Source organism: Hydractinia symbiolongicarpus, chromosome 14, assembly GCF_029227915.1.
Source record: "Hydractinia symbiolongicarpus strain clone_291-10 chromosome 14, HSymV2.1, whole genome shotgun sequence".
NCBI lineage: Eukaryota > Metazoa > Cnidaria > Hydrozoa > Anthoathecata > Hydractiniidae > Hydractinia > Hydractinia symbiolongicarpus.
In genome coordinates this window covers 17,212,085-17,230,837 of record NC_079888.1, presented here as the reverse complement: position 1 = coordinate 17,230,837, position 18,753 = coordinate 17,212,085, and the positions used below count along the sequence as shown (strand labels likewise).

General features: G+C 33.1%; 2 protein-coding genes across 2 annotated transcripts; both read left to right on the top strand.

The window, feature by feature from the left end:
- Window positions 1-272: 272 nt before the first annotated feature.
- On the top strand, window positions 273-8,865 carry LOC130625655 (uncharacterized). The gene is made up of 18 exons (XM_057440755.1): window positions 273-430; window positions 1,010-1,128; window positions 1,376-1,877; window positions 2,003-2,154; window positions 2,849-3,347; window positions 3,477-3,595; window positions 3,709-4,207; window positions 4,339-4,650; window positions 4,737-4,763; window positions 4,869-4,990; window positions 5,393-5,457; window positions 5,674-5,846; window positions 6,043-6,183; window positions 7,073-7,102; window positions 7,219-7,340; window positions 7,967-8,031; window positions 8,123-8,289; window positions 8,633-8,865. The coding sequence occupies exons 1-18, from the start codon at window positions 370-372 to the stop codon at window positions 8,725-8,727; spliced, it is 3,270 nt and encodes a 1,089-aa protein (XP_057296738.1). The 5' UTR covers window positions 273-369; the 3' UTR covers window positions 8,728-8,865.
- Window positions 8,866-9,010: 145 nt separating this feature from the next.
- Window positions 9,011-12,489, top strand: LOC130625656 (uncharacterized). The gene is made up of 2 exons (XM_057440756.1): window positions 9,011-11,041; window positions 11,619-12,489. The coding sequence occupies exon 2, from the start codon at window positions 11,675-11,677 to the stop codon at window positions 12,326-12,328; it is 654 nt and encodes a 217-aa protein (XP_057296739.1). The 5' UTR covers window positions 9,011-11,041; window positions 11,619-11,674; the 3' UTR covers window positions 12,329-12,489.
- The last annotated feature ends 6,264 nt before the right edge of the window (window positions 12,490-18,753 follow it).

Sequence of the window (18,753 nt, the reverse complement as noted above, 5' to 3'; positions counted from 1 at the left end):
ATAAAATCTAACCCATACTAAGATCTGCTGATTAAAAAACCTGCAGTTTACAAACATCTTAAAATTTCAGAGGAAAATCAGAAAGGCGCTTTAACAAGCAAAATTTTAATATTTTTCTCCATTTATTATTATTGAAGTATGACACTGGTTTATTGACCTACGTCATGGTTGTGTCAATATTGAAACTTGACAGGTCAGCAAATTTTATAGTGTTTATTTTTCCACACAAAACGTTAACTACAAAAAACAAGACATGGTGATCCGCGGCTTGTAAGTAAACAATACCAGCTAAAAATAACAGGGTAATAAATCAATAAATTGAAAATATGTTTTCTAATCAATTCAAAACAACACTTTAGCTGCAACAATATGACCTATTGGCTTCAAGTTTTTTACCTTTTATCTCTTGTTCAGCTTTGTTGCTGCTTAGGTAAGTATGAAATGCAGAGTAGTTGACAGTTTCTGACTTACTCAATTGTGGAACTACTTCACTTTTTCTTTTTAAAATGATGCTTTAAGTACCGCCATAATATTCTCGTTATTTTACTATGGATTTTTTTTTGTCAAAAATTTATTTAATTCGAGTTTTTTCAATTTCAGAATTTCTTTCATAATGTTATTCTTATAAGCAACTAATCAAACAGCATTGAAATACTAGCACTTAAAAAGATTTCTTTTCTGATCATAAAAAAATTCGCCGTAATTTGTCGTATGTTGTAACTTTGCAAGAGATGACGTCATTTTCTAACCGTCATCTAAATGTCATTGTATTTTCTGACAAGTTTTAAGATTTGAACATGTAAAGTTTACACGTTAAAAAACAGGATAAGAATTTGAAGTAAAAAGAACAATAAGAGGAAAAGGTTTGTTTGTTTGTTTGTTTTAAAACGAATGCGCCACCATATCTTTCTTTGATGTTCCTTCTAAATACTTCAAGATATTCACTCCCTTTGCATTTTTGTAGGTGGATTAAGGTCAATTATAAAGAGGTCTATAACTCTCTTTTTAGACCTTTATCCGTATGGCATCAACAATGGAGATACTGAGTTTAAGAAGAATGACAGCATGGAACAATTGCTCTTGTCAAAGCCAATGCCATTGCTATCAGAGAAAGCAAGGAAATTTTATGTATGCATAACTGATTGCATTTATTACCCATTTTCGTTCTTTGTTTAAGATTTCTCACTTGACAAAAAAATACGTCGCTCAAATTGGCAAAAAAGCTATCAAAGAAATTTTTTGTCTTCTGTAGGGCTTAAAATCAAATTACACACTTTAAAACTGACACGGAGACGCACATATGTGTTATATTACGATAGAATTAATAGAAAATAAGGACAAAAGAATGATAAGAGAAATTCATTGTCTCTTTTAGATAAACAAAAAGGCATATATCGCACTTAATAGAGCTGATATTTACCTACATGATATGGCTCTACCTGAATCATTAATATTCATTTACACTGATGATGCGTTTGAACTGAAAGATGGTTCACATATATACTACAGAGAAACAACTAACATGCGTTTACTCTCAAAAGCAACACATCAAATACGAAATTTTACAAAGAATAACGACTACGAAGCTTCTCAAGTGGCCATTTTTACCTACATCAACCTTTCCAAACAATACAGCCATACAAAGACATCAAGTACGTTCCAACTGGTATTGGTGTCAAATGGGGAAACAAGTTTCGCAATATTTAATTATCAAAAGCTGACAGAATATGAAAAAGCGAAAAGTGGGATTTGGGATGCAAAAGCATCCTGTGGAAGATACCTTAGCCAATATGAAAACAGTTGGCTGTTACCTAAACATTCTAACGTTGGACAGACTGGTGTTTACATATTGCCATTGACCATTACCTGCGATGTAGGTAAGAGTTCTTGTGTCGCCAAAGACAAATTTTACAAATTTTTATCTATCGATGGAGATCAATTTTACTGCATTATGATAAGAATTTGTATTTAAGTCCTACTTTTTATTTATGTTGATCTTTAGATCTTTTACCATATGGCGTATCAGTTGGCGACGCAGTTCTTGATTTTCAGGAAAGTTCTTACCATAATTTAACCAGCGTGAAGACAAATATGTCCAGGATAAAGCTGTCCCGTCCCATGCTGCTCTTTTCAAGATTATCAGATGAGCTTTATGTATGTTAACTCAAAAAAGCAAAGTGCTGAAGCTTTGGCTATATGTACTTTTTGTGGATTCGATGCTTTAAAATTATGAATGTTCACATTATGAGTTCTTTGGGAGAAATACTCTTTGTTTATTTCTAAAGCGGAATTATATGTTTTATACACTTAGCTGTAGTTGCAATTGGTAGCTGCAGTAAAGATGATTATATGTACTTCTGATAGTTATCTGTAGTTTTTTGGTTATCTGTAGTTCAGATGGTGTTTGGATAGTTGCGCAGTAAAGAAGCTTTTTCTTCGTAATTTGTCTATTTCACAATTACAAATTGTGATTTGTCTCACTAACGCAACTCCCTAATTGAATTAAAATTTAAAATTCGTTTTTACATAATGATATATGCTCTAAGTATAAATCAACTTAATGACTCCTTACGGGAGTCACTGACGTAAAGAAGTATTAAAAGTTCAAGCCAAACGCAATCACGTGGTTTTTATGTGTTAAATGATTATAGATGGTTATTTGTATTTCGGATGGTTATCTGAAGTTCTGATGGTTATCTGTAGTCCTCATGGTTATCTGTTGTTGTGATGGTCATCTGTAGTTCTGATTATCTGTACTTTAGGGTTTGATAAATAGAAATTTCTGTATGCAAACTGGATGCGTAGTTGCCAGAGCGAACATGCTCTGACTGACGATTCGTTTCTTTAGATTTCTCCGGACGGTATAATAGCGCCAAGATTGCCTCTTATGAAGGAATTCGTAATCAGAGGATTGCCAGGCACTACAACGTTTATCGCCGCTTTGGTTGATGATGTTAAAGAAGCTCGTAACCGCACATTTTACAGGGAGATTTTTGACAAAATTTCATTACAACAAATTTCTAAACAGATCAAGTCGAAGTTCCCAACTGTAGAATTTGAAGCAAGCCATGCAGTCGTTGTAACGTTTTATAGACTTTCTGAATGGGACTATCAGTACACTAAAACACTATACCCTCACCAGGTAGTTCTTGCGTCTGATGGAAAAACGACTTTCGGTATTGTGACTTGTGAAGTTGCCAGCATGAGAGACGTATTTGTTGAATTTTCAGAACGTTTTTGTAGCGATGCAGCGTATACTTGGAAACATCCAATCATTAGTCGTAAGAACGTTAACCAGGTCGTCTGGAAACTAACATCTAAAAATTGCAGATATCCTACCGACACAGGTACAACTCTTTGAATGGTAGAAATCAAAGTAATTCATTAGTCTTCCTTTAAACCACAAACTCATAAACAAAATAGACGCAAACAAAATTTACTGTTTAAATCCTGTACTTATTTTTGTTATTTTATAGCTCTTTATCCGTATGGTGTAACAAACTTAGATAAAACAATGAAAGAGACAAGTGAATATGAAATACTTGAATTGCACAAGCCTATCCCGTTATTCGGCAGAAGACTAAAATCTTTATATGTAAGTATGTGGCGTTCATTTTCTTTATGTCAAAACAGCATTAAGATATATCATGATAGAAAATGTAACTTTAAAAAGAAGGAAGGAAGTACCGTATATTATATATAATATAGATCTACAGAAACGGAATGATTACAGATACAATATACAAGAACTTCACATTGCCATTGGCTGGAATTTCTGCCTTCATGTTTCCTGGTTACAAAATGAGCCGATTGAAAGTATCAGATACAACCATATACTACAGAGAAATACTGGATGCAATGCTATTAAAAAGAGCAGCAAACGATGTTCGTAAATTCTCGAAAGACTCTTTCACTGCGCTGCAAGCAGTTGCTGTGACATACAACATGGATTTCGTTGATACACGGGGTCGACTCTATATAAAAAGAGTGCAAGTTGTTTTGGCATTTGATGCTATTAAAGGATACATTATCTTCACCTACGACCGCACTGATGTCTGGTGGGCGTACCGTGGTTACTCCAATGGACATGACGGTTGGACATTCCTGACTTTACCTTGGAGCGACCCAATCGTATCTATGGACTCAAATGTTAATATTCCCGGACGTTACGTACATGCTCTGAATGCTGCGACTAGGGTTGCACCAGGTTTTTAGTTTTGTTTAATTTTATATTATTTTATATCTTTTTTTAAAGCAAAATGAAATGCTTACGTAGGAATTTGGTCAACCACCGTGAAGCAAAGTTGCAAAGTTAATCTTTGTGTATTTATTGTTTAGTGGAAAGTCAAACAGAAACGCGTGTTATGAATGCGAAACAGGGTGAAACAGTTGAGTTAAGTTGGAATGCACATCAGAAGCTTGAATCCTTGGTCATTACTTGTCGTTACAATGGAGAAGTCATTGCAATGGGAAATCCAGAGGTTTTCATACCAAATCAGCACTTAAGAAGACAAATTGTGACAACCATCACTAATGAAAAATTTGTCATTACCTTACAAAATGTGACGGAAGATGATGCAGGAAATTACACATGCAAGTCCACGTCGACGCAATTCTCAATCAACTCCAGCATTAAATTAAGTATTTATGGTAAGCTAAATGTCTGTATGATTTAACTTTATCTTTTCAAACTCCTTGCAAGCAAAGACATGGCTTCACTTTGTTTTGTCATTTAGATGTTCCAAAGGATTTACAGCTCTCAGGTAGGGTTTAGTGTCATTAGGAGCAAAATCCACAAAGAATTTATATATAAAAAGTACATGAAATGTTTTTTTGTTTGCCAATTTAATTACGTTTTTTTTTTCTAGATTTGGTGCAGTTTCAAATAAACTTCAGATACTCCGACTTGACTCTTAATGGAAATCCTATTGGTGAAAAGTCTCTGAATGTTCTCCTTGAGCAAGCATTTCGTGGAGAAATCAGGCTTAACGTATGTTGGTAGTCTTTTTGTAACGTTAGTTTTGCAGTTCAAGTAACGTATTATCATTTTCTGTAGAATTATACTATGCGTCTTCATTGTATGTAAAAAAGGTTTGTTGATTTTCCACACTGATTTTGCATTTCTATCCATGCAACTTAACAAATAAAATATTAAAAATATAAACACATTGTTGTTTACGTAATTTTATACATAAAAAAGATACTTTGGGTGAAATATTGATAAACAGGCTTTTTTGTAGAAATTAATATTATTATATCCTTTTTGCCAAATATCCTCTTCTGCATTTCCTTGCAAGATCAATTTCTTATTCGCTTCTGCTTTGTCCATGACGTATTTAAAAACTGACCATGTAATTGTATCAATCACCAGTATATAATTTTGTTTACATAGTTCTTTCACCTTCTCCAAAAAATTCATGGTGCTGCACTCAAGAATGTGGTAGTGAAAACAAAAATGTAAGTGTTTGTTGTAACAATTTTAAAACAGCGAAATATAGAACTTAAGTCAACAGCCTAATGCACACAAGTTTGATTTTCATTTAAAATATTTAAGATAGTACCACTATGAAAACCAGGAAATAGCTTTTATTTTAAAGCTGGTACTGTAACTGCCCAAATGTGTAGCTGAAGCGACAATAGTGCGTATCTACAGAGAGATCATTGCATTCTTAGGAGATCATCCACAGTAATGATAAGAGCATCTTTGAAACGAGACTTGCTTTCTCAGAGTTATTCGAAGATGAAACATGGACTCATCACATTATTGAAAGCTCAACGTAAACGACTAACAAAACAGGCAAGTTTCTTTCATGCAAATGTGGAATTAAAAAGCTTTGATGTTAACGGTAAGTTGGTGTCTATTTAACTTTTCCGAATTTTTTCACTATTTTAATTTTTTTCTTTATTTTTAACCCGACATTCGCGTTGCCATAGTACAATAGTTAAAAAAGTGTTTCTCTTTTCACAACGATGAAAAAACCCTGCATTTTTGTGTTTGGAGGGTTAATTCTAGTATCATTTTTTACCCTTATTTTTTTGCAGATTTCAATGAATGCTCGTCAAGAGCAGGAAAATTATTTTGTCATCAACATGCGATGTGTTACAATTTTCCTTTTTTGTTTACGTTCGGATGCAAATGTAAAGACGGTTACATTGGAAGTGGATTTAAGTGTGAAAAAGCAGGTAAAACCAAATTTTGCTCCTCACGAATGAAAACGTGCACAGGGGTCTCTTCAGAACTTGATTATAGCGAAAAAGATGACCTTGACTTAGATCTTGATTAGTTATATTTTCTATTTGGTGCAACGTTTAACAAAAGATCCTTAACAAACTTACATAAGTTATTGTCACCAAATAAGCCACCCTATTTGTTCGATTTACTGTACTTCAAAAGATACGTTTTAAAAAGCTTAAAAAGGTGTTTAATGAAGAAACTTACTTGAGTAAGCCTAACTTTGCTATAAGAGCAGCTTTTACAGCATACATTGAAGTTAGTGGACATTACAGTCAGCGAACAGAATAGATCTTTTAGAATTAGTTGAGAAATAAATGTCATTTGACTTAGTTAATAGGCTAGTCAATGTAGATGGAATAATTCAGTTTACATTAAATCTTGGCTAGCTACTTGCAAATACATGAGAAGTGAAACCATCCCGCGAAATAAGAATGCGCAGCCAAATACTTTGTTAGTATGAAAGATGCAACAGCTGAAATCAAAACTATGGTTCATCCATTACAACCAGTTGGTATTTTTGCTACCTTTGTAACAAACAATCTATCCTTTTGCCAGAAATCGACAAAAAGTCATCACAAACAGTGGAAAAATCCATGGAAAGTTCCCTGTCCTTACCTGATGTTATATCTTTGATTCATTGACAGACAGCAAGCATTTTAACATAACTGTTACATATCCAACAGAGCGGGCGTTTCTAGTTAAAAACAGACTTTTTGCACGGGAGATTGAAACTATTGGAGCTGACAACAATAACAATTTATAACCTTTTTTGTTAAATCCATCCGTTTAGAATCTTAAGCATATATCTTTATCGTAATTTTTTCTTTTAAATTTTAGAAAATCAAAAGTTGGATTTTATACACGCAGGTAGATAAGTTACAATTTTCTATTATCTACATTTCTTTATTTTTGTTTATATTTTATAAGAAGCTGCTTAAAATAGAGGCTTGTACCTATAAAATATGTATTGCTTTATCATTCAGTGTCGAAATCAGTTTCTGTGAGCTTCTCTTTGGATGAAGTTAACTTTTGTGGTCTTGGCAAGACAGATCTTCTTAGGAGCGAGCCCTACTACAGAACATTCATAAATGATACTTTAAATAGCGTAAGTATACTTTTAACATTGTCTCAGTGAACCTCTCAGTAAAAATTTCTCACTCCGCAGCTAGCTATACCATATTCAATTTACAAATATCAATGATTGTGAACAGAATAATAATATTCACTCAAGATTTTTTCCTAACAATCTCTGCTTAGAAATTTATTACAGGGCACGCCATATTATGCTGAGTACTAATACAGTCGTTAGTGTTATGTGTAACATCATCAACAATTTGTAACAATCAATGTCTTTATGGAAATTAAAATCTCGTGACGTGACATGCATTAATCGTGGTGGGTTTTGAGTCTACCCTGGGATTTTTTAACTCTTTTTAAGTACACGTTCCTTATAAGCAAGTTGCTTTTTTTACGGCCTTGGTGGCTCAGGGCAAAACTTTGAGTTTAGTCTGGAAGTAGCAAAAGTAGTTGCCACACGTAATTTTCATACTTTTCAAGATTTTTCATTCTCCTAAAAAGAACTATTTTGCATATTGCTTGCCAGCCCCTGCAGCTTAATTTTATAAATTTCCAGTTTGACCAGTTGCTGATGATTACTTTGTTTATAAACCAAAACCCAGCTTCGGGTCATAGGGTTTCTTCTTAAACGATTATCTAACTTCCTTATCATAGGTCAAAGCAATTTTTGAAAAAGCGACGAAAGCGATAACATTTGTCACTAACATACCTGAAAATATGTAAGTAATAATCACATCATCCGTTTTTTTTTATCATAGTACACTTTTTTATTTTCTACAATTAATCTATTTCTGTACTTTTTTCATAAAGGCCTTCAACAAGAATTTTCGTCAAAATTGAGATTTTATCCGCATATTTTGGAACTATCGATGAACTTCGACAAAGCATCCTACGTTCATTAAAGCAAAGTAAATTCGTACTTTTTAAAAAGGGTAGCTCTTATGTGAAAGTGGATCGAAAAAGTTTTTTCTTAACAGGTAACACTCCATTTTGTTAAATGATGTATTTTCGTGGCATTTTTGACAACATTTTTAAATGTAATGTCTATTCAACGAAAAACATTTTAAGCAATATATTATACTCGTCGTGAGTCCGTAAAAAAATCCATGAGAATTCACACATCAGATCTACACAAAAAAAATCAGTCCATCGATGCTTACTACCAGCTAACATCTTTGGCTCGCTTACATATAACAAGCTTTATAATATAGACAAGTCTGTAGAAATATCCATCAAAATTTGACAGAGCACATGTTTCTTCATCGTCTTACTGTGCATTCTTTACTTTATTAGTTTTTATCTGGTATATTTTGTGCTTAGATTACAATGAATGTGAAAGCGGAAAATCCTTATGTTACAAACATCAAGTCTGCGTCAATCTTCCTCAATTGATGACATACGGATGCAAGAACTAAAAATAAAGGTGCATGTCCACTGACTACGGACATAACGAAGACCCCGTATATATTAAAATTTTATTTGCAGCACCGTTCATTTCATTGTATTTAAAAAAAAAATGTTTGGTGATGTCTTTACAAGCAGTAGTTCGATCAGTTGTAATCTCTTTAAAAACTATGTTAAACTAAAGAATAAATAAACTGTGAATATATATACATACACAAGTTCTCGTTTTTTAAGAGAACAATGAGCAAGTTATTAACCAATCAAGAAAAAATTTCACCTTTTTGCACGCTATGGAAACCAATCAGACAAAGTAAAAATTGCATTTTAGTAGAAAACAAAAATATAGCATATATTTCGTATAGATTGGCCAATCATATTGTGGACAAATTTTCTAGTTATTTAATTGGTCATAATGAAACTATAGAATTGTTTGATATTGTAAAAATTCCTGGTGCAATATTTTCTGAATGACAAAAAAAAATGTTTTACGAAAACGCTATTAGTGTTCTGCTTCTATATTGTAAAAATTCTCTCAATATAAATCATTATACCTTATTCAATATTTTTTGGGAAATGAAATTGTTGATATTATTCTCGGAGATTTTAATGTGAATGCATTTAGCGACGAAAACTATTTCCTCTCCAACTCATATATCAGGTTCACTTATTGACCATGTCTATATCCGTGAAAATGATTTAAACACTTTCAATGTCGAGACCTTCGTTGAAACTGTCTATTTGAGTTATTTCGATGCAGTCAGGATTAAACTTTCTCTCTGATTTAAAAAAAAATTACCTATGGAACATAAAATCTTTACAGACGACTTCAAACAACTTTTTTCTTCCTGTTTTTAACCTCTTTTATTTTTTTTGGCATTTTGAACTTTTAAATTAATAGTATCTTCGATCGCAACGCATATATTTGCTTTCCAACATTCTTGCTGCAGGTGGACATCTTCAAATCGCAGGGTTTCTATTTTAATGTTAAAATAAGTCGGGTATATCATTACATATCATTATGTGATAGTTCAGTATTTTACGCTATAAAGTATAGTTCAGTATTTTACGCTTACAACACAACTGGAGAAATTGTGGCATCAAGTTTCATCTATAACACAGCTTTGGCCGGAGTATTTCACATAAGAAAAAGTAAAGTCTTAACAAACAATTCTCACTTCTTAAAAAAAACCTGTCTATATACTAAAAGTGCGTTAGATGCAGAAGGTATTTATATTTTTGACAGCGAAGTCTCCTTAATAAACACAAATATAACTAACAACATCGCGAATTATGCAGGATGTATTCGAATTGAATTAAAGGTGCGTAATCACCATTATCGAGTTATGACTTTCCTGAAAATTTGAGGATGTATAACGCACTAGAAATGGAAATAATGGTACTTTAATATCTTAAATTTATTGTTGTTTTTTTTCCAGCCGCCATATTTAACGATCTTGTTGATCTCTTATTCTGGTTTAATAAGCGGGCCGTTGCAAAATGTTCGTGTGAAACCGGAGGTAAACAAACGGCCTTAACTTTAAATGAGCTCTGAGATGGATTTCGATAAAATCGCCAATATGGTAGGCTCCGTTCTCCACTTAGATTTAATTTTCTTCTATTCTATTCGTCATTGTTTTTGAAGGCCAGACAAAACAAAACAGAAAGAAGAAATCACAGCATTACCTCGTGGTTAATAATTATGATCATTAATGCTTATCACGCTCTTTCTTTTATTTATTTTCTTTTTATTTATTAGCATGCACGGGATTACTGCATATTTTAAGCTAAGCGGGGGAATATGCTCATTGTGATAGTTGGAGATAGTTATAGCACTATGGAGATAATTAAATTTAGGGCATGAAAGGGGAAATTCTGAAAATTTAGATATTACAATATCTAAATTTTCAGAATTTCCACTTTCATTGTGTAGATCTGATACTGTCTCCATAAGAAAACGACTGACTGTTTAAACAAAGGAAAATAATCAAAACGTAAGACAGCTAGCGAGGCGAAGCTGTCTTCAAAAACAATAATAAAAAGTAGTCAGTGTTGCAAAAAAGTCTGATTTCAGTAAGCTAAAAGGTTTAAATAATAGAGAATAACACAGAAACTTCGATTGACATATCTGATTTATCATGTTCGAAACTTTGTGGATATATTTATAAAAGCATTACGATGGAAACACAACTACAGATGCTCTCCCTCATTCATTATTTTTGCTATAATGGTCTGAATGCAGCAACCATGTGATTGATTTTACCGTGCGTTTAATATCGCATGATTCGTGCAATGAAATGGCGGTTCTGTAGGCGAAGAGAAATTGGGGTGAGTTTGCAATTTCTATGAAACATCTGAACATGTTCTGGTTGTCAGTTTTCAATAAATTTTCAAGATAATGTTTTCTCATGTATATCTTTCAATTTTTACAATAAAATAGGTACCTTAAAAAAAGTTGCCTACAGGGTGATTACGTGCCTTTAAGCAATGTTTCTTTAGTAAACACAATTATAGCTAGCAATATCGTGACAAATGGAGAAGGAGGACAGAGCAATGTGTTTTCAGTAAACACAAATATAACTAACAATGCCGCAATAGACGAAGGAGGGGGTATTTAAATTGACAAAAGCAATGTGTCTTTACTAAACACAAGTATAACGAACAGTACCGCGATAGATGAAGGAGGAGGTATTCGAATTCGCAAAAACACAGTAGTTTCTTTTGTAAACACAAGTTTTAAATTTAACAAGGTAGAAACAAGTGGTGGTATTTATGTTATGAGCTCAAAAAGTTAGGTATATTTATCAATTATTGAAAAATATGGCAATTGTCGTTGGAGGTGTGTATTGTGAACAAAGTAATGTCATAATAAATGACGTGCATTTTGATAAAAATTTTGCTCTAGATGCTGCAACCGATCTTTTTTTCCAGGTTAAAAAGCATCTGTCAACTTGGTTAAACATGAACAATGTCACTATGAAAGCTGTTGGAGTAAAAAAAGTTCTTGTACCTGCTGCCCTTTCAGTGAACTCACCACATAAGAACATTGTGAAGAAGAAGAAGTACAGTATCAACGTAATGTTATCTGACATTAACGACAGTATTCCACCCATTTACCTCACACTTCTAAAGCAAACTAATAGATCTTTAGAATACAAATGCCCGAAGAACTACAATGCATCTTATGCAAACTACAAAAATAAAGGAAAAAGTACTTTTCAACGAAACGTATACATAATGTTTTGCAAACATTGTCCTAGAAGCACATACAGACTTCTAACTTCAAGTCAGAAAATTCAAATAGTACCAGGAAATATAATTAAGCCCTTTAACAAACAAACTCAATGCTTCTCATGCCCTCCAGGAAGCAATTGTGATAGTCATATCAAAAGTAACGACCGATTTTGGAGATTTGAAAGTCAAAACCATCTGAAGTTAACCCTTGCCCAGAAGAGTACTGTTGTTCACAAACACGTTGAAAATGTACATCTTCCAAAAGTTACGCTAGTCATAGAGCTGGAATGCTCTGTGGAGTATGTACAACAGGGTACCAGGTCAACTATTTTGATAATCGTTGTATTTCTTCAAATTCATGTACTGAAGCGTTTTCGATAATATTTCTAATCTTTGGATTAACATATGCGATGATTTTAGCATAATTGAAAGAGATAAGATTCTTCTGAAAATAATTCTTTTTTGCTAGCTCTAAAGAACGTTTTGAAGGTAACAAATCATCAAAGCAAGGTGAATGCAATTTATTATACAAAACCCGAAGTAGTTCTATTAATTACCATAGTATACCTTGATTAACGATGACGGCTATGTTGTTATACACGGATCACCACCAATAGAGGAAATGACGTCATCGAATAACAAATACTATGAAGAAAACAGCAGAATATCTGGAATATTAAAAGTGTTAGTTGCCTTATAAAATATTAAATCATTAATTCATGTCAAATTAGATGTACAAAAAAATGAAAGTGTTCTAAATAAACTGGCAGTCGATATATTCAACCTTGATACACCAAAAGACTTTCTTAACATTTGCCCGAAAAAAGAACTGACAAATTGCAGAAATGTAAACGGAGAATATATTCTCTATGTAAATGGAGAAATCACATGTTATACCCTTTGGCAAAAGATTAACATTACTTTCTGGACTTTACCATTTCCGCTGATTTTATGTATAAGTGTTAGACTCCTTGAAAATAACAAAATCACTGTCATGCAATTCTTCTACTGCTTGTTTTTGCCACCGTTAACTATTGGATGTTGGTTTTCGGGAAAGTTTTGGCGACGTCAAATGTAGCAAGCGATACAATATTAAAGAAATATATTTGCAATATGTTTCAAGAGCCGTTTCATCAATACAGACATGATGAAACATGTTTATTTTGGGATACATGGAGATTGTACCAGAGACTCGTAATTGCTGTGTTTACCATATTTTTCATCGACCCAATGAAGCGATTGTGGTTTATACTTCCAATCATGCTGTTACTACTGGTAGTTCATTTGCGTATAAAACCATATAAATCGAAATTTATTAACTGGATGGAAACGACATCTTTAGTCAGCCTTTGCTTTTTTGTTGGAGTTAACCAATTTCGTGCGTTTTGATATATGTACAGCTACAACAACTAAGAAAAGATTATTTCAATATCTACTGTCCTTGATATTTTGGAGTTTTTTAGTACGCCTGTTATTGACTTTGTGCTGTTTTTTGTTTGGAAACTGTGCAAAAATATTGTGTGTATTATAAAACAATGTTTATAAGGTTGGTGTGTACTTTGACACGCGGTTTAAATGAGTGAATTATGTAGTAGAAAGATTGTCTTGTATGATTTGCGAATAAAAACACAGTCATTTATAAATTGCTACTAAATGTTTCCATAACGATAGAAGACATGAAGACATGAACTTTTAACATTAAGTTTGTATACACTCTACCCGGTAGCTGTACATAGACTATTTATATACTTCACGTATTTTTATAAGAAACCAATGTATAAAACACCTTAAGTGCAATCATAATGGTACCTTAATTTCTTAAGTTTCTTTTTTTTTCCCAGTCACCATAATAAACGATTTCCTTAATTACTCATTCCCGGCTATGAATGGTAAACAGACCAGGTAAACATGAGCACTGAGGTGGAGTTTGCTGAACTAATTTTGTAAATAAGTAAATCAACAAAACAATTACAAGAAGCTCTGCAGCTTAAAGATTTTCCCCATTAGCAATAATCTGAAAAAGTACTGAACTCTGAAGTGGACTTTGAAACCGAATAATCTGGGTGAAACAAAATTATTTAATATCCTTAAAATTTCAAATTCAATTCTCGATTATTATTTTAACTTTAAATCATAGCTAACTTAAATTACATAACTTATTCTCTCTGTAAGAACAACAATAAGGCTGTGAACTCTTGAACAGAAAAACCAATAATAAGAGCAATGACAAGGCTGAAATTTTTCCTCTTTCTCTTTATATAAACAACATGGGAATTATCTTTGAACGCCGAATTTTTCGCACAACCAACTAAGGAAACTTAGCAAAAAACTCTGATTCTAATAACGAAGTGCAAAGTGCAATACAACTGAATAAATAAAACATTAAAATTATGGATTAAAAAAAGAGTATTTTAACTCAATGCGCTCGAAATTACTTCAGAAAATGCTTGAAATTCCATGATACAACACTTGTTATGTAAAATTGATGACTTGAATGCAAAAACTTCTGAGCAAGATTTTTCAAAGTAGTTTGGTATTTCATTAGTTCAGCAATTAGCATCTGGATGTTTCAACAATTAGCCGCTCAAAACTTGCTCAATATACAAATGTTGATTGTTAATGTATTGAAAACGGTTGATCTGAACAAGAATACGATTGTATCACAAACTAAATTAATGCCCGGTTTGCTATTTAACTACCGTCTCTTTGTAAGTCAATACTTTAATTATTTGAAGAGGGCACTACCAATATTTAACTATAATTTTTTCATTTTTAGCAAATAATGAAACAATGTTCAGTGAGAAAACAGAAACTTTAGGGGAGACGTCCTTACCAAACTTGCCACACTTATCGCTTATACGGTTTTAGGCGTGACACAAAAAAAAGGTTGGTTAGCGTCTTCCGATGGAACAGTCATTGAGAAGAAAATTCACTTTTTTGATTTTTTTGTCCGACATGACATGATGAGGAAAGTGCAAAGTTCAATCAATTTCAGCATTTCAAAAGAAAGTTAAAATTAGCAGCGATGCGACTATCACGACAGCGAAAAGTGTGGAATATGTCAGGATGAAAAGTAGAAGCCGCATGGACACCTGGGTTGATTGCGGTACATGCAAAATGTGGGCCTACTTGACGTGTGCCAAAAACACTGGATGGTTCCACCTTCGAAGAAAGAATAGACTGTATTTGTAACACAAAGGTGCTAGTGCAGTATAAAAACATGTAGGGAAAAAATTCAAGGACGTTACTTGTATTTTTTCATTCACTCATTTTTAAGTTTCTAAAGCTCAAATTATATTTATGCGCACACGCTATTCATTTCTGTTTTAATGACTTAACAATAAGAAAATGAAAAAGGTTTTCACTTTTTGATACGCCTGATCACTCTCACAGAATAGAAAGGTGAATCCTCAGTTCGCGCGCTCGTGAAAGACCTTATATTATGCTGGTCATAACTGGCATTAATTTTTCCAACGTGGCGGGCATACCACCAAATTTCTCGAGTGCCGGAATGAAGGCCGACGTTAAATAAGGCGGCATAAATATGGCAGACGAGATAGTTTAAGTGGATGATCAAAAATGACGGTAGCTGACCTTAACTATGCAAGATGCTTGTTATCAAAATAATGAAATCTTTTTTGCGTTTTTTTTAGACCGACCGACAGAGCGAACCTCTTTTGGAACCGCAAGAGGATACTAGTCAAACATCTTTTTGTGTCACACCTTAACGTTTTAGAAATATTTACATACATACTACTTTAACGGCGATGTTTTAAAAAAGTAGGAAAATGTGGTGTCGTGTGTTACTTTCAACATTTGAAATTTCATACATGTAAACTGCCACGTCTTTTCGTCTGAAAGGTTATGCATACTTCTGACATATAGCTGATAAAGCGTGGTAAGTTCGGTAAGGATGTATTCCCTCTTAGAAATCCTCTATTTGTCTCCGGTCCCTTACAATGACGTCAGCCAAAAAAAATAGCAACATGTCAATAAAAACTTGAGGGCGAAAATGCCATGATAAAACATACAGGAGGGTGGGTAAGCTAAAAGATTCAATAATGAAAGCCAATTGTCAAATCTCTTTGCCTTATGGCAAAGAGATATAATAATTAATGTTTATCACGGGTTTATTTATTAAAATGCAAGGCCAAGTTTATGACATAATTTTTTAAAACAGAAACTTGATTAATTATTGTCGGAATTTTGTTCATATACTTATAAAAAGCAATACGATGGAAATGGAGCTACACACGTTCTTCCGCATTGAATAAATTTTTGGTGGTGACATGTATCATGCAGCAGGTTGTTAGTTTGGCGTGCGTTTATGATCGTGTAAATTGTAGAACGAATGCGGCTCTGTAGTGGAGAGAAATTGTGGGGAGTTTGGCATTTTAGTAAAACATTTGTACATGTTCGGATCTTCAGTTTTAAATTAATTTTTCAAGATAATTTCTTTTCATCTATGCCTTTCAGTTTTCACAATAGAAAGACGCAAAAGGCCTAGAAGCGCTAAACACTTCAAGCAGAGGGCGCAAAAGCATTCACAAACACTTGAATATAGATAAAATATACGTCCTTAATAATATTACAATACGAATACAATTGTTCTTAAATCAGATATTCATTATACAAACTAGACTGGGGGAACTTGGCATTAAAATGTCTGATTTATTCACAACTGTGTTAGCCGGCGTTAAACGTGTGGTGGAGCGATTAATAGGAATTGTAAACTGTGCCAAACATTCATGTAAAGCCCTTTAGTACAAGTTTGCAGTATATCGTAAATCACGTGAAACACGCACAGCAATAAGATGTTTCAGCTGCAATATATTTTTCAAAAATCTTTTCCATAAAAATACAGTTTACTGTTGTGCTCATCTTAGCGAATTTTTTCAAAAGTTCCTGGTAAAACTTAAAAAGCGAATTTTAATCCAGGGTCAGCGCTTAGTACAGGTAAACAATGTTGCATCCATAAATAATACCATTTTATAACAATAAAATAGTGCAACTTCTGTTAAATAGAAATACAGGTAACAGCTTGTTCTTAATTTTGGGCTGAATGATTAGTACATGTATACTGTGTTACACAAACATTTCGGCATAATACCCATTTAAAAAAAAAACTATAATAAATTCGGTTCAAATAAACAGACAGTAAACAACCTATTGTTATCTTACGCAGCTTAAACAATCACTTAGCAATTTTACTTTGTGGAAAAGTTAAAAACACAGTTTATAATATGTTTTCACCCTTTTAACCCTATTTGGTCCGGGGTTTTTTGAACATATTATAACCAGATGACTGGATTCCGAATAGGGTTTAAGGAAAAAGAATCCTGCAACATTGTATAGGCGTAATACATTTTCCAAACAAACTTTATTGCAACTTTAGTTCAAATAAAAACGAGCTAAAAATCACACAGCAGTTTTATTTTGTATAACAAGTTTTATGACAGACGCTAGCTACTTTAAGAGTTACCTAGCATAAAATATAGCTGGTGCAATATAGCCTCTAAAGAATAATAATCGTGAGTGGAAAATGAAATACTATCTGTAGAATTCACCACGCGTTAGTAAACTCTTCTTCGCAGATGCTAAAAACAACCACTAGTTACAGAAAACCTCTACCAATTATGACTAACAAAAGAGTCTTTTGATTAACGATGCCTATTTGTCATTTCTTTTAATGCGTTAATTTTTATAGACAACGTTACGCAGATTGATTTTATTGTGAAAAAGTTGACCACGGAAAAGATGTAGCGAGGTATGTTTTTTTGCGCATTTTGCTGAACATTTTGTTCCTTGGTTTTTGGTCTAAAATTGCCTGACCCAACATATTTTGTGGAAAATTGTAGCTAGAACAAGCTATGTGATAGGACATTTCAAATTAGACTATCCTTAAAATATCCTTTCTTTATCAATTTTCATTTTACTTATTCTTAGTCTGTTTATATTTTAATTAAATTGTAATTATTTTTAATGAATAAATATATTTATTTGTAACAGAGAAAGTGACCAGATTAAAAACTACTGGTCCGTCGTGTCGAAAATTGACGAAATTTGAAACATTTTGATGCATAGTGGGGGCGAGATGCGGAAATCCTATATACTCTCCACCGTACTTTCTTTTCCCTTATATTTGGCTAATTAAGGAATAAATGGGCTTCGCTGCGCACAGCTTGATTACGCTCGTTTCACTCTGCTCCGAAAAAATAAAAACAATTAAGGCAATACATAAATTCCCCGTAAAAAAGTGTGAACTATTGAGATAAATCCTCTTAACGACGCAGGCTTATTTGGGCATGTGCTTTCTACCAGATACGCGAGATTAAAGTCAGTCACCTCTACGGAAATTACTTAAAGTTTCAATTGTAAATGATGCTAATGAGAGTTTAGAATAAAGAAAACTAAAATATTTGCTAGTTGAAGTAACGTTTTACCTGTATAAAGAGAAAATATAAGTTTATAAATATAAAATTTCTCAGTTCTTCTCTTAAAAAATGATTTTTCAATTAGAGTGAGAGGCATTGAGAACAGGATTTACGTAAAATTTATTACAGCAGCAATAACTTCTAAAATTATAACACAGGCAACAAAATAACAAAGCGAAGAAATATGTGAAACGTTGCAAAGGGTGAACTCTCTTTTAAAAGCCTGTATATTATAAGCTCATGCTTGGCATGCTGTTTTTAGAAATTACATTGTCAAAACGAGGTATTTACAATGAGCCTGAAGTTTCTAGAACGACGCAGTCGAAGCTTATTAGAGGTGAATACGGTTTTGAGGATTTAAGGATACATATT

Coding starts and splice junctions, on each gene's coding strand:
- LOC130625655 (XM_057440755.1), top strand. CDS start 370: ATGACCTATTGGCTTCAAGTTTTTTACCTTTTATCTCTTGTTCAGCTT. Junction 4,764..4,868: donor AAAGGATTTACAGCTCTCAG/GTAGGGTTTAGT, acceptor TTTTTTTTCTAG/ATTTGGTGCAGTTTCAAATA. Junction 5,847..6,042: donor AAAAAGCTTTGATGTTAACG/GTAAGTTGGTGT, acceptor ATTTTTTTGCAG/ATTTCAATGAATGCTCGTCA.
- LOC130625656 (XM_057440756.1), top strand. CDS start 11,675: ATGAACAATGTCACTATGAAAGCTGTTGGAGTAAAAAAAGTTCTTGTA.